At 41.2% G+C, this 15,853-nt stretch overlaps 2 protein-coding genes across 3 annotated transcripts in view; both read right to left on the bottom strand.

The window, feature by feature from the left end:
• Window positions 1-12,448, bottom strand: part of PAK2 (p21 (RAC1) activated kinase 2) — a 120,696-nt gene extending 108,248 nt beyond the window's left edge. Inside the window, exons 1-2 of one of the 2 annotated variants that reach the window (XM_017892217.1) lie at window positions 12,371-12,448; window positions 1,470-1,570 (exon numbers count right to left, since the gene is read on the bottom strand). The gene's annotated coding sequence lies outside the window, so the exon portion shown is untranslated. The remainder of the gene's footprint in view (window positions 1-1,469; window positions 1,571-12,370) is intronic. The other variant, XM_017892219.1, reaches the window with a different exon arrangement.
• The window catches only part of PIGX (phosphatidylinositol glycan anchor biosynthesis class X), a gene marked incomplete at its 5' end in the record, with an annotated part of 25,668 nt that overhangs the window by 2,429 nt on the left and 7,386 nt on the right, over window positions 1-15,853 (bottom strand). Inside the window, 3 exons of the mRNA XM_017892193.1 lie at window positions 1,470-1,570; window positions 5,272-5,485; window positions 12,371-12,512. Coding sequence (XP_017747682.1) covers window positions 1,470-1,570; window positions 5,272-5,485; window positions 12,371-12,512 — 457 coding nt within the window. The remainder of the gene's footprint in view (window positions 1-1,469; window positions 1,571-5,271; window positions 5,486-12,370; window positions 12,513-15,853) is intronic.

Below are 15,853 nucleotides of genomic sequence, written 5' to 3'. Positions count from 1 at the left end.
GAGACTTCGTCTCGTGGAAAAAAAAAAAGTATATATATATATATATATGTATATATATTTAAATACTATATTTACAGTGTTAAATTATGACCTCTTTTTTTTTTTTTTTTTTTTTGAGACGGAGTCTCGCTCTGTCGCCCAGGCTGGAGTGCAGTGGCCGGATCTCAGCTCACTGCAAGCTCCACCTCCCAGGTTTACGCCATTCTCCTGCCTCAGCCTCCTGAGTAGCTGGGAATACAGGCGCCCGCCACCTCACCCGGCTAGTTTTTTTTTTTTTTTGTATTTTTTTAGTAGAGACGGGGTTTCACCATGTTAGCCAGGATGGTCTCGATCTCCTGACCTCGTGATCCGCCCGCCTCGGCCTCCCAAAGTGCTGGGATTACAGGCTTAAGCCACCGCACCCGGCCAAATTATGACCTCTTATGGCAAGTTACAGAATTTTAAAGACAACTGAGGTCAGATGCGGTGGCTTACACCAAAAATCCTAGCACTTTGGGAAGCTGAGGGGGATGGATCACCTGAGGTCAGGAGTTTGAGACCAGCCTGACCAACAAGGTGTATTTTAGTCTCAACTAAAATACAAAATTAGCCGGGCATGGTGGCAGGCACCTGCAGTCCCAGCTACTTGGGAGGCTGAGACAGGAGAACTGCCTGAACCCAGGAGGCAGAAGTTGCGGTGAGCCAAAATTGCGCCACTGCACTCCAGCCTGGGCGACAGAGCAAGATTCCGTCTCGAAAAAAAAAAATAAAGACAACTGAATTCAAAATGTTTTAATAGGGTCACCACTTACCTTGTAGCAATGCACTAAATCAATAAATCATAAACACTAAGCATACTCTTCATTGACATAATCAATCAAATGCAGGTCTCCAGATGTATTTTAGAGTTTGAGAAAAATTTCCAGGTACCATATGGCAATGGTAATCTACTCGAAAACAAATCTACACTGCATAAGATTGCAGAGTCATCCATCTTCCCAACTGTATGTTCAATGAAAGTTCCCCAACAAAAAACAGCAGTGCTTTGTAGTAACCCTTTGCTGTCAGAGAAAACAGTTTCCTATATTAGAAAATGCTAATCTCAGCTGGGCACGGTGGCTCACACCTGTAATCCCAGCACTTTGGGAGACCAAGGTGGGCGGATCACCTAAGGTCAGGAGTTTGAGACCAACCTGGCCAATAGGGTGAAACACCGTCTCTACCAAAAATACAAAAATTAGCCGGATGTGGTGGTGTATGCCTGTAGTCCCAACTACTTGGGAGGCTGAGGCAGGAGAATCACTTGAACCTGGTAGGTAGAGGTTGCAGTGAGCCGCAATTGTGCCACTGCACTCCAGCCTGGGCAACAGAGTCTAAGACTCTGTCTCAAAAAAAAAAAAATGCTAATCTCTTAAATGTGGCAGAAACATTACAGAAAGAGCTTTAAATGAGGCACGTGATCTAAAAAACAACATAAAATATTAGCTTACTGATTTATACTTCATCTTGTTCCACTGGCAGATATCCTCGTTCTCCAAAGCACAAGGAGCTGCCACTTCTGAGTGAGCCCAGCATTTCAAAATTGGTAACTCTGAGAAAAGTGGTATAAAATGATGTCAGAAAAACCTGTATTTGGACTCAAAGCTAGGCTTGTATTAAACCTCAACAGATAGAAGCAGTCAAACATTTTAATACATTATGTATATGATCTGGACCCATCTATCACATTCTGTTATTTTAGCATCCTTTTTTTTTTTTTTTTTTTTGAGACAGAATCTTGCTCTGTTCCCCAGGCTGGAGTACAGTGACGCGATCTCAGCTCACTGCAAGTTCCGCCTCCTGGGTTCACGCCATTCTCCTGCCTCAGCCTCCCGAGTAGCTGGGACTGCAGGTGCCCGCCACCACGCCCAACTAATCTTTTTTGTATTATTAGTAGAAACGGAGTTTCACCATGTTAGCCAGGATGGTCTCGATCTCCTGGCCTTGTGATCCACCCACCTCGGCCTCCCAAAGTGCTGGGATTACAGGCGTGAGCCACTGCGCCTGGCCTTTTAGCATCCTTTTTTATGTGAATGCCTAAGAAATTAGAAAATTATAAAAGTATTGAAGTTGAACGTGACTTCTTCTTTTTTTTTTTTTTCTTTTTTTTGAGACAGAGTCTCACTCTATCACCCAGGCTGGAGTGCAGTGGTGCAATTTCTGCTCACTGCACCCTCCACCTCGCGATTCTCCTGCCTCAGCCTCCAGAGTAGCTGGGATTACAGGTACCTGCCATTGCACCCAGCTAATTTTTGTATTTTTAGTAGACATGGGGTTTCACCATCTTGGCTAGGATGGTCTTAAACTCCTAACCTCGTGATCCACTCGCCTCGGCCTCCCAAAGTGCTGGAATTACAAGTGTGAGCCACCATGCCCGGCCGAACATGACTTCTTAATGAATCTCATTGTACTCAAATTTGGGGCTGCTCTTAAAATTTAATGTCAACTTCTTTTGAAGCATCACTCAGAAAAGTAAACATATCGTAAGTGCAAAACTCAGTAAATTTCCATTTGAAACACACCCATAAAAGAGCATTCAGATAGGCCGGGCGCAGTGGCTCAAGCCTGTAATCCCAGCACTTTGGGAGGCCGAGACGGGCGGATCATGAGGTCAGGAGATCGAGACCATCCTGGCGAACACGGTGAAACCCCGTCTCCACTAAAAAAATACAAAAAACTAGCCGGGCGAGGTGGCGGGCGCCCGTAGTCCCAGCTACTCGGAAGGCTGAGGCAGGAGAATGGCATAAACCCGGGAGGCGGAGCTTGCAGTGAGCCAAGATCGCGCCACTGCACTCCAGCCTGGGCGACAGAGCAAGACTCTGTCTCAAAAAAAAAAAGAGCATTCAGATAAAAAGACAGAATACCAGAATCCAGTTCTCTCAGGAGAGGAACTTTTCCAAGCTTTATTTATGCTAAGAGGTACCTTAATGGAAACAGAAAACAGGGTTGGATGAACAAAGCTAACACAACACTTTTAAATTTTCTCATCATGAAAGGTACGATGGTAACAAATGTAGCATTAAAACTTCCCATCTGTCGGTTTTAGTAATAGTGCTACTAACCTTTTTTTTTTTTTTTTTTTTTTTGAGACAGTCTTGCTCTGTCTCCCAGGCTGGAGTGCAGTGACACGATCTCAGCTCACTGAAACCTCTGCCTCCCAGGTTCAAGCAATGCCCATGCCTCAGCCTCCGAAGTAGCTGGGATTACAGACACACACCACAACACCTGGCTAATTTTTATATTTTTAGTAGAGATGGGGTTTCACCATGTTGTCTAGGCTGGTTTTGAACTCCTGACCTCAACTGATCTGCCCGCCTCGGCCTCCCAAAATGTTGGGATTTCAGGTGTGATACACTGTACCTGGCCCCAGTGCTACTAACTTTTATAAACATTCTAAATCAACCCAAATTTGAAGACACAAAGAACCAAAAACTGAAAGGAACTTCTTAAAGAAAACGTCTTGGCCGGGCGTGGTGGCTCAAGCCTGTGATCCCAACACTTTGGGAGGCCAAGGTGGGCGGATTACGAGGTCAGGAGTTCGAGACCAGCCTGGCCAACATAGTGAAACTCCATCTCTACCAAAAATACAAAAATTAGCTGAGCATGGTGGCACACACCTGTAGTCCCAGCTACTCAGGAGGCTGAGGCAGGAGAGGCGGAGATTGTGGTGAGCCGAGATCACGCCACTGCACTTCAGCCTGGGAAACAGAGCGAGACTCTGCCTCAAAAAAAAGAAAAAAAAAGGAAGAAAGAAAACGTTCTTGAGAAGATTGCAAAGGCTAGAGTGCAGTGGTGCAATCCTGGCTCACTGCAACCTCCACCTCCTGGGTTCAAGTGATTTTCCTTCCTCAGCCTCCCAAGTAGCTGGGATTACAGGCCCCTGCCACCATGCCCAACTAATTTTTTGTATTTTTAGTAGAGATTAGTAGACATGGGGTTTCACCATGTTGGTCAGGCTGGTCTCAAACTCCTGACCTCTGATCCACCCGCCTCGGCCTCCCAAAGTGCTGGGATTACAGGTGTGAGCCACCTCGCCCAGCTAATTTTTCAATTTGCCCAAATTCCCACATAAAAACAGAAACAACAATCACGCAGCAAAATAAAAACCTCACAGACAAAATTTACAACGAAACTAGGTGATAAAGTATCTTCCCAAACATCAAAATACACGCAAGTGGAAACAAAACATCAAAAGCCAGAGCCCTGCACCACTGGTACGAAGAAATGAAAAGCAACAGAGGGCCAATGTGGACCAAAGGCTGCAAAAATAAACACACAGTGCGTGCCTACTAAGATTAAATGGCTACTGAGAAGAGAACACAGCACTACCTATAGTTCTGTCAAAGGAATCAAACCTGAATCTGATCATTCCTCTGGAGCCAGCTGCCAATTTCCAGTAAGTAAAGAAGTAGGAGGAACATGAGTACAATGAGCAAAACCCCAGCTACGACCAACTCGGCAGGTCAAATGGCCCAGGTTCTTTCAACAGTTAAGTTTGGAAGAAAGGAAAGGGATAGAGAGAAACCTGTAAATTAAGAGACTTGATGGAAATAGTAGATTTTTATAAATGGACAAGACCTTAGTCTTGGTACAGTATCTTGGAATGCCCATCTGGATGATAAACATAAAGAAACATAAGGAAGTATTTGAAAGTCAGGATGGTGGGTTAGTCGTAGAGGGAAGGAGACGACAGTTGGGGCAGTGGTGTCAAGGACAGGGATGGCAAATGCATGTTTCTTTTTAACTTTTGATTGTAAAATAAAGCACACACATAAAAATCTACTCAAATACATAGTTTAGTGAATTATTATAAGGCAAATACCCTTCTAATGAACACCTAGGTCAAGAAATAGAACTTTGGCCGGGTGCGGTGGCTCAAGCCTGTAATCCCAGCACTTTGGGAGGCTGAGACGGGCGGATCACCAGGTCAGGAGATCGAGACCATCCTGGCTAACACGGTGAAACCCCGTCTCTACTAAAAAATACAAAAAACTAGCCGGGCGAGGTGGCGGGCACCTGTAGTCCCAGCTACTTGGGAGGCTGAAGCAGGAGAATGGCGTGAACCTGGGAGGCGGAGCTTGCAGTGAGCTGAGATCCGGCCACTGCACTCCAGCCTGGGCGACAGAGCGAGACTCCGTCTCAAAAAAAAAAAAAAAGAAATAGAACTTTGCCAGCCACCCTAGCAGAAGGAGAACTTGCCACTATACCTTTATTCTTATTTTCTGACCCGTAGAAAACACCTGCAGCCCTCACCTTGGTCACAAAACATCAACAAATCTGGGTGATTGACCACAATCGAGGTTTCTCCATCGTGACTGTGTGGCCGATGATAGCGGTAGTGCACAGGCAAAAAGGCTTGAAAACAGTCAATGCACTGTGAATCTTGTCTGGCATAAATGAGAACTTCAGATTCCTTGGACAAATAGTTAGGGGCCTCTATATCAAAATTTTCTGAAACCATCACTGCCTGTTCAAAAAGAAAATAAATATTAATCAAGAAGAAATGAATGAGGAAGATTGTTTAAAAGTTAAAACCGGAAGACTATATTCAGATACACATAGCAGTGTCAAATTTGCCCCCTTTATAAACAATTTCCATTCCCCTTCCATCCTCAATTTTAAGGAGAGAAACAGAAGACAATTTATGGTTGATAAAAGTTTGCTTACTAAAAATAAACTGGGGGGATTATATTCTAGGGTACCAAATTTCCCCATAATAAAAATTATTCCTGTAATATTTTCTTATTAGTCTGTGTTTAGGTGACAAAACAGGTACCTAAGAACTGAGAAATTCTGTGAATATAGCATTATTCAATAAGCACAAAACGATGACAAAGGGTGAAACCTGTATTGAGTTAAAATGACTGGTATCATTCTGACAATTTCCTGTTCTTCAGAGAAGCAAGTGAGAGGGCAGTGAACATGAGCACTGCGGTCAGGAAGTCAAAGCAAAGGCCAGCACTCTCTAGAGAGGGTATAAAAAGTTAATGGAAAAAATAGTAAATGATTTCTTAAAATAATATGGTAAAAACTATTTTATAGAAAAGTATAGTATTCACCAAAAGTGAAAATGTACACATGGCAGAAATTAGGCTTGAGTTGTAACATGTATATTTATTTATTACACATATATATATCCACATATACATACATATTTATGTGCACACACACATATATCCACATACACACACAGGCATTATACACATGACCTATGTGTATATGTATGGATGTACACACACACACAACTTCTCTTTAGATTGTCCATTGCAAAACCTGGGTATAACTCAGAGAAACAAACAGCATTAACTCCTTCCCATCACATCAAGCATCCGAACTGTCCTCTGACAGTGACACCAAGTGCCACGTTTTCTTTTCATGTTGTTCCTTTTCAGTGAATCACAGCAGGAACAGAACTCCTTGGCAAAAGTCAAGGAATTGTATTATCTCATGAGTCATAAGGGACCTTAGAAGTAATAAAATAAACCACGGTACCAACAAAGGTATTTTTCAGGTATCCGCCGCTGCGTGAATACTTCCAGTGACTGGAAGGAAGCTCATTATTACGAGTCATCTCAATCTATCCACTGTTATAAGGGTATTTCTTTTTCATGAGTAGAAACTTTATGTACTAGCCTGTCCCATTTTTCAGTTGTTCTTGCTTACAATGTCTGCAATAAATTCATTCCTTATTCCACTAGGGATCCTTCAATCATCAGAAGGCAACCATAGCTGCCGCCACGAAGTCTTCTCCTGACAAGGGAAATGTTCACAGTTCTCCTGGGTTCTCATGACATGGTTTCCAAATCATTCCTCATATTAGCTGCCTTTGAAATACTCAGAGTACAGTAGCAATATTATCTTCTTTAGCCAAAACTTGCATTAGCTTTTTGGCAGCCTTATCTCACTATGCTTTCTATGCACTACTATCTTATTTTTTGAGACGAAGTCTCACTCTGTCACCCAGGCTGGAGTGCAGTGGCACAATCATGGTGCACTGCAGCCTTGATCTCCTGGGCTCAAGCGATTCTCCTGCCTTATCCTCCCAAAGAGCTGGGATAATAGACATGAGCCACCGTACCTAGCCTCTTCTTTTTTCAAGACAAGGTCTCACTCTGTCACCCTGGCTGGAGTGTAGTGGCGTGATCATGGCTCACTGAAGTCTCAACCATCCAGGCTCAAGCAATCCTTACACCTCAGCCTCCCAAGTAGCTGAGACTATAGACACACGCCACCACGCCCAGCTAATTTTTTGTATTTTTAGTAGAGATGAGGTTTCACCATGTTGGCCAGGCTGGTCTCGAACTCCTGACCTCATGATCCTCCTGCCTTGGCCTCCCAAAGTGTTGGGATTACAGGCGTGAGCCACCACGCCTGACAGTTAACTAATTTTTAAACTTTTTGGTAGAGAGTCTCACTGCGTTGCCTGGGTTGGTTCAAACTCCTTGGCCTCAAGCAATCTTCCTACCTCGGCCTCCTAAAGTGCTTGGATTACAGGTATGAGTCACTGAGCCCAGCCATCTGGGATATCTGTCACACATCTTACTTTTACATATGGTATCAATGCTATGCTACATTGTTATTATTTTTGTCAATTATCTTGTAAAGAGATTGAAATAGTAAACAACAAAAAAAACAAAACAGGAAGTCTTACATATTTACCCCATAGTTACCACCTCTTATCATCTTTGCTCCTCTGGGTGTAATATCTTTCTTTCTCTTACTACTTTAAAGATTTTCTTGATCATTGTTTTAAGCTATTTGATTATCATGTACCTTGACATAGTTTTCTTCATGTTCTTGTACTTCAGCATCTTTCATATTTGAGTTTATAGTTTTCATTACATTCGGAAAGTTTCAGTCAATTTTTCTTCAAATATTTTTTCCATCTCTGCCTCTCACTTTACCCTTTGGGGACTCCAGTTACATGCAGGGCAAGCCACTTAGTTGTTACACAGTTCGTTAATGCTCTGTTCACCTTGTAAATTTGTTTCTTACCTGTTTTACATTTCTGGTAGTTTCTATTGCAGTATCTTCAAGTTCATTCATCTTTTCTTCTGCAATATTTGATCTGCCACTAACTCATTCAGTGTATTTTTCATCTCACACACTGCAGTCTTAATCTTTAGAAGTTCAATGCTGACTTTTAAAAATACCTTCCATGTTTCCAGTTATATTCTGAACACATGGGATGCAGTTACAGTAACTGTTCTAATGGTCTGTTAATTCTTTTTTTTTTTTTTAGACGGAGTTGCAGTTTTGCTCTTGTTGCCCAGGCTGGAGTGCAATGGCGCGATCTCAACTCATTGCAACCTCCGCCTCCAGGATGCAAGTGATTCTCCTGCCTCAGCCGCCGAGTAGCTGGTGGTGCCCACCACCACGCCTGGCTAATTTTTTGTATTTTTAGTAGAGACGGGGTTTCACCATGTTGGCCAGGCTGGTCTTGAACTCCTGACCTCAAGTGATCCACCTGCCTCAGCCTCCCAAAGTGCTGGGATTACAGGCGTGAACCACCAACCCCGGTCTATGGCCTGTTAATTCTAACATCTGGGGCAATTCTGGATTGGTTTTAACTGATTGATTCACCTCCTCATTATAGGTCATTTCTTTCCCCCACATCCTTGCTTAGCTGCTAATTTTTTATTAGAGTTAAGAAATTGCTGATTTGATCTTGCTGGATATGTCTGTATTCCTATACATATTCTTGAGCTTTGTTTGCAATACAGGTAGTTTACTTAGAAACAGTTTGATTTTTTTTTTTTTTTTAAGGTTTTGCTTTTAAGATTTGTTATGCAGGACTAAAGCAATGTTCACTTTGCGGCTAACTATTCCCTGCTACTGAGTAAAAGTTCTCTGTTTATCCGTTGTTCAAGAAATTATAAGGCTTTTCTCAGTTTGGTTGTTGGGACGAGGTACTACTCCTGACCCTGTGTGAGTGCAGTTACTCAACAGAGAGACACTGTTACCGCTCATTTTGTTAGATGGTTCTTTCCCTGGCATCAGGTAGTTTCCTAACATATACACACTGATAAATACTCAGCTACATACTTGAAAGGAACCTTCTGTTATTTCTGGAGTTCTGCCTCCATGAAGTTCTCTCCTCTCTGGTACACTGTCTTCTGAATTCTAGTGACCTCTGTCTGCCTAGAATCTCAACTTTATCTCCTCAACTCAAAAAGTCCAGTAGGCTCTGCTTGAGTTTCTCCTCCCTGCATTAAGCCTGAAAACATTCTCAAGGAAATAAGCTGGATGACAGTAGGGCTCACCTTACTTATTTCCCTTCTCTTGGATATCTCTGCCCTTCATTGCCTGATATCCAATGACTTTTCTCATTATTTCATATATTTTGTTTATTTCTTGCTTGTTTCAAGTGAGAGACTAAATCTGTTACCTGTTCTCCACTTGTCCACTTATTGAGTATAAGCCTTAATACTACATACTTTTGAGTAAAACTTACGGTTTCAAAAAGTGTTTCCATTTTGACCTATAAAACAGCAATTTTATGTGTTTCAATCTAATATTATACTGCTTTCAAAGAATCTAAGAGATTTTGATGAAAAAATACATTTAATAACCCTACCTAAAAAAGTGAAATGAGGTTTATTTGATCTGCCTTATCCTTGGTGAACCTACTTAAGGCTTGCATTTATTTTCAAATTATTCACAAACCATCACAAGCTCCTTACAAAGCATTTTGCTGGCACATCACTCATTTAGTTTGGGCCCACAGTTCCATTTGCTGCAGCCAAAAATTTTATTTCCTGGAGCAGAGTCAAGACATTAATCCAGGTATATAAGCATCAATCAGTCCCTACATAAAAATTCCTTCTACCCAGTTATACGTATTATATAATAACACTTAGCATAACAAAGTTTTTTTGTACAAGGAATTGGGCCACAATCTCAACTAGGCAGAAGCAAGCAGCATTTAATATGTCAGGCATCAAATTCCATATATTTAAATGTCACAAATGTAACATCTATTTTTCTAGAAGTTTCCAAAATAAAGAAGTAACTACACTTACAAGGCTTATAATTAGGGATTAGAAGATTAGAAAGCAGAAAATCAAGATCAAGATAAACTTGTTAATCAATCTATAATGGCACTCTCTACCTGTACCCTTGTAACAGTCAACCTTCAAACATCCAAATCTCATCCCAATCCAAAGGTATGACTTTTTGGGTAATCCCCATCCAAAAAACTTCCATTTTCTTAGAACATGGTAAGTGATTTTATTAAGTAGATTTAAATATGATTCCAACCCATGTCCTTACAAGCCAAACACTGTGTTGAAATTTGAAATCCATTATTTTAAATTTGAAAAGCCTCACTTAGAATTCATAATTCATTGAAGAAAAGAAATAAATGAGAGCCTTCTAGCCGGTGGCTCATGCCTATAATCCCAGCACTTTCGGAGGCCAAGGCGAGCGGATCACCTGAGGTCGGGAGATCGAGATCAGCCAGGCCAACATGGTGAAACCCCCACTCTACTAAAAATACAAAAATTAGCCGGGCATAGTGGCATGCACCTGTAATCCTAGCTACTTGGGAGGCTGCCGCAGGAGCACTCGAACCTGGGAGGCAGAGGTTTCAGTGAGCCGAGATTGTGCCAATACACGCCAGCCTAGGCAACAGAGACTCTGTCTCAAAAAACAAAAAAATTAATAAAATTTTAAAAAATGAGGTCCGGCCGGGCGCGGTGGCTCAAGCCTGTAATCCCAGCACTTTGGGAGGCCGAGACGGGCGGATCACGAGGTCAGGAGATCGAGACCATCCTGGCTAACATGGTGAAACCCCGTCTCTACTAAAATACAAAAAACTAGCCGGGCGATGTGGCAGGCGCCTGTAGTCCCAGCTACTCGGGAGGCTGAGGCAGGAGAATGGCGGGAACCCGGGAGGCGGAGCTTGCAGTAAGCTGAGATCCGGCCACTGCACTCCAGCCTGGGCTGCAGAGCCAGACTCCGCCTCAAAAAAAAAAAAAAAAAAAAAAGAGGTCCTTCCGTAATTGTATGTGTATGTGAACTGTGATACATACACAAAAAACTGAGAACACACTTGGTGATTGGGGTTGACATAGGTAGAATGCTATCATGGCATACCTTTTTATATCTACTCAATGAACCCTTGAGAATGTAATTACTTATTCAAAAAAAATTAAAATACAAGAAACGGGTAAAGAAACTGGCCTAAACCACGATTAGAAATAAACAAACTGTCATCATGAATAACTATAGATGCATCTATTTTACAGTTTTAAAAATTGTAAGTAGATTATAATCTTACCAGCTAAGACAGTGTCTCCCAAAATTTCTTAACAGAAATCACCTAGGTTATATATACCTACTACATACCCACAATAATTAAAAAAAAAAAAAAAAAAAAAATCATCTGGGTTCTTCAAACCAGATTTTCGGGTCCAATCAGACCTAATGAATCAGGATTTCCCAGGAAGGCAATAATCTGTACAAACGTGCCCCCAAGGAATTCTTATCAAAGTCAGGGAAACTCTTCTAACTAAGGGGTAAGATTTAGGCCCAGCAAGGGCAACAATATTGCAACCAGACAATCCTGGATCCATTTATTGGCTCTTCCATTTACCTATACGATTTTGAGTAAGTTATTTGGCCTCCTTGTGCCTCAGTTTTGTTTTTTTTTTTTTGAGACAAAATCTCATTCTGATGCCCAGGCTGGAGTGCAATGATGCGACACTTACCCAGATGTTGGGGTATATGCCATTCTCATTAACAAAGTTACTGTGGAGGCACTATTTATTAATCATTAATTTTCTCAAGACATACACATACACACAGATAATTTTCTTAGTCACTGAGCTGTGAACTACCTTGCTAAAAAGCATTTAACTAGCTCAGCTTAGTTGGCTTATCCCTGACAAGAGTCACTCACTTGACAAAGACTATGCCCATTCTCTCTCTAAAAATGTCACTTCATACACTTTAACAAAATGAAAAGAAAACCTGCTATTTTGGCCGGGCGCGGTGGCTCAAGCCTGTAATCCCAGCACTTTGGGAGGCCGAGACGGGCGGATCACGAGGTCAGGAGATCGAGACCATCCTGGCTAACACGGTGAAACCCCGTCGCTACTAAAATACAAAAAAAACTAGCCGGGCGAGGTGGCGGGCGCCTGTAGTCCCAGCTACTCGGGAGGCTGAGGCAGGAGAATGGCGTAAACCCGGGAGGCGGAGCTTGCAGTGAGCTGAGATCAGGCCACTGCACTCCAGCCTGGGCGACAGAGCGAGACTCCGCCTCAAAAAAGAAAACCTGCTATTTTTCCTTAGTCCAAACTATAGCACCCCAAATTAATTTCTCTCCCAAAAAATCCCCTAATAACTGTACCTCTGTTATGTTTCTCTCTCGTAATGAAGCCAACTCATATGGATCCACAAAAAGTCCTGCAGGAATGTCCTGTTTAATTAAGAGTCGGCAGGTCTGTAAGTCCTCAATGCTTTCTCCAAACTTCACTTTGATTAAAAGGTCTCTGTAAGACAAGTACATTTAAAGTAAATCTCTTCATTCAACTGTTAAATGAGATAACATAACATGGTATTCCTATTAGTGAAAACACTATATTTCAAAATTCATTTTCCAAAAGTAGATTATCAGGTCAAATGAAATATTTATAACATGTCAGAATCATCCATTAGATCTTTCATAATTCATGTCATAAGCCACTATAGCATTATTGTAAAAATAGACAAAGATCAATGGAAAGGAATGGAATCCAGTAACACACAATTTTCAGTAAAAGTACCAACGTGATTTAATGGGGAAAGGATAGTCTTTTCAACAAATGGTACTGAAACAACTGGATATTTACATAGAAAAAAAAAGGCCACAGGGCAGGCATGGTGGTTCATGCCTATAATCCTAGCACTTTGGAAGGCTGAGGCAGGTGTACTGCCTGAGCTCAGGAATTCGAGACCAGCCTGGGTAACGTGGCAAGACCCAGTCTCTACCAAAAATACAAAAATTAGCCGGGCATGGTGGCGCATGCCTGTGGTCCAGCTACTTAGGAGGCTGAGGCAGGAGAATCTCCTGAGCCTGGGAGGTGGAGGGTGCGGTGAGCCGAGATCGTGCCCCTGCACTTCAGCCTGGGGACAGAGCAAATCCCCATCTAAAAAAAAGAAAAAGGAAAAAAATAGGCCGAGGACGGTGGCTCATGCCTGTAATCCCAGCGCTTTGGGAGGCTGAGGCAGGAGGATTGTTTGAAGCCAGGAGTTTGAGACCAGCCTAAGCAATATAGAGAGACCCGTCACTAAAAAAAATTTTTAAATTAGCCAGGCGTGGTGATGTGTGCCTATAGTCCCAACTACAAGGGAGGGTGTGGTAGGAGAATCTTTTGAGCCGAGGAGGTCAAGGCTGCAGTGAGTTCTGATAGCACCACTATGTTCCAGCTTGGGGGACAGAGACAAGACCCCATCTCAAGAAAAAAAAAAAGAGAGACAGAGAGAGAAGATATATTTTTTTAAAAAGCTAAATGCAACTTTAAGGGATGAAGAATATAATTTCTGAAATAAAAACTTACTCAGATGTAATTAAAAGCCATTAGATGCTGAAGAAGAAAAGACCAGTGACTTGGAGACAGAGCAACAAAAACTATCCATGCTGAAGCTAAGAGAGGAAAAAAGACCAGGGAGAAAAAAAGAACAGCCTCCACGGCCTTTAAACAGTATCAAGTAGTCTAGTATACATATATTGGGAGTTCCTAAAATAGAGAAGAGACTATAACAGAAAAAAAAAAATGAAGATATAATGGCTGAACACTTTCTGAATTTCATAAAAATTATAAGTCTACAAATCCAAGAAGCCCAACCAACTCCAAGCAGGATAAATACAAAGAAAATCACATCAAGGCATATTATTATCCAGTCAATGGAAAACAATCTTAAAAGTTATCAATAATTATATAGAGATTAACAAAGATAAGAATAAGCTAGAAGATAATGGAGCAACTTATTTAAAGTAGTAAAAGAAAAGCGGCTGTCAATCTAGAATTTTATATCCAGGAGGAAAATCTTCCATAAATGAAAGCAAAATAAAGATTCAGACAAACAAAACTAAGAGAATTTGTCACTGCAAGAAATGACAGCAAGTAAATGATACTAGACAGAAACATAAATCTATAAGAAAGAAGAGACTAAAATGGTAACTATGTGGGGAATATAAAATACTTTTTTCTCATGTTTTAATTGCTTTCAAATATGATTGCTAGACAAATTGGAGCCCTTGAGCGTTGCTGGTGGGAATGTAAAATGATGTGGCCACTATGGAAAACTCTATGACAATTTTTCAAAAACACAGAATTATCATATGATCCAGCAATTCCACTGCTGGGTACATGAAAGCAGGCATTTAAGAGGCACCAGCCAAAAAGCAGGAGCCACCAAAGTGCCCATCAACAATGAACGGATAAGCAGAATGTGGTATAAACATACAATGGAATATTATTCAGCTTTAAAAAGAAGGGAAATTCTGACATACCCTAAAACACGAAGGAATGGTGAGAACATTATGCTCAGTGAAACAAGCTAGTCACAAATATTATATGATTCCACTTATATGAGGTACCCAGAGGAGTCAAATTCACAGAGACAAGAATGCTGGTTGCCAGGAGCTGGGAGAAAGAGAAATGAGTAGTTATTGCTTAATAGGCAAAGAATTTCAGTTGTACAAAATAAAGAGTTCTGCAAATGAATGGTGGTGATGGTAGCACAATAATGTGAATGTACTCGATGCCACTGAATTGTACACTTAAAAATAGTTAAAATTAGGCTGGGCGTGGTGGCTCATGCCTGTAATCCCAGTACTTTGGGAGGCTGAAGCAGGCGGATCATGTGGTCAGGAGATGGAGACCATCCTGGCCAACATGGTGAAACCCTGTCTCCCACAAAAATTAGCTGGGCGTGTTGGTATGTGCCTGTAATCGGGAGGCTGAGGCAGGAGAATCACTTGAACCAGGGAGTCAGAGGCTGCAATGAGCCAAGATCGCGCCACTGCACTCCAGCCTGGGCAACAGAGCAAGACTCCATCTCAAAAAAAAAAAAAAAAAAAAAAAAAAAAGGTAAAATTGTCAATTTTATGTTATGGGTATTTTATCACAATTAAAATAAATAATGTAAAAGTGACTGCTTAAAGAAAACCAATAACAATATATTGTGGGGCTCATAACGCATGTGAAAAATAATGTAAAATATGTGATAACAACAGCATAGAAAAGAGAAGGAGATGAAACTGTCCTGATAAAACAGTATCTGTGACATGGAATAAAATTATTTGAAGGTAGACTGTGATAGGTAACGATTGCACAGTGTAAACCCTAAAGCAGCAAATTAAAACCAGAGACAGATAGCCAATCAGCCAACACTTGAGATAAAACAGAATGCTTAATAAATACTCAGTGTATCCAAAATAAGGCAAGAAAAAGAGAAGACCAGATGCAACAAAGAGAAAAACAAATAGAAAAAAAAGTAGCTAGACATATTTAAACCAAACCAACCATATTAATATTTACATTAAAAATAAATGGTCTAATCACTCCAATTAGAATGCAGAGACTGACAGATGGATAAAATAGCAACTCCTTTCACAGGCTCTTGGGATTTGGAAAGAAAAAAAAGGCCACCCTTAACTATATGCTATCTACAGAAAACACACTGAAGATAAAGATGATACAAGTAAAAGAATAAAAAAGATATGCAAATATTAATAATAAATATGGGATGGCTATTATTTTTTTTTTTTTTTTTTTTGAGACGGAGTCTTGCTCCTGCCGACCAGGCTGGAGTTGCCAGTGGGCCCGGAATCTGCTCACTTGCAAAG

Source organism: Rhinopithecus bieti, unplaced genomic scaffold (genome assembly GCF_001698545.2).
Source record: "Rhinopithecus bieti isolate Rb0 unplaced genomic scaffold, ASM169854v2 scaffold_21777, whole genome shotgun sequence".
NCBI lineage: Eukaryota > Metazoa > Chordata > Mammalia > Primates > Cercopithecidae > Rhinopithecus > Rhinopithecus bieti.
Note: the sequence above shows the minus strand (reverse complement) of the source record. Positions and strands in the feature narration are given on the sequence as shown.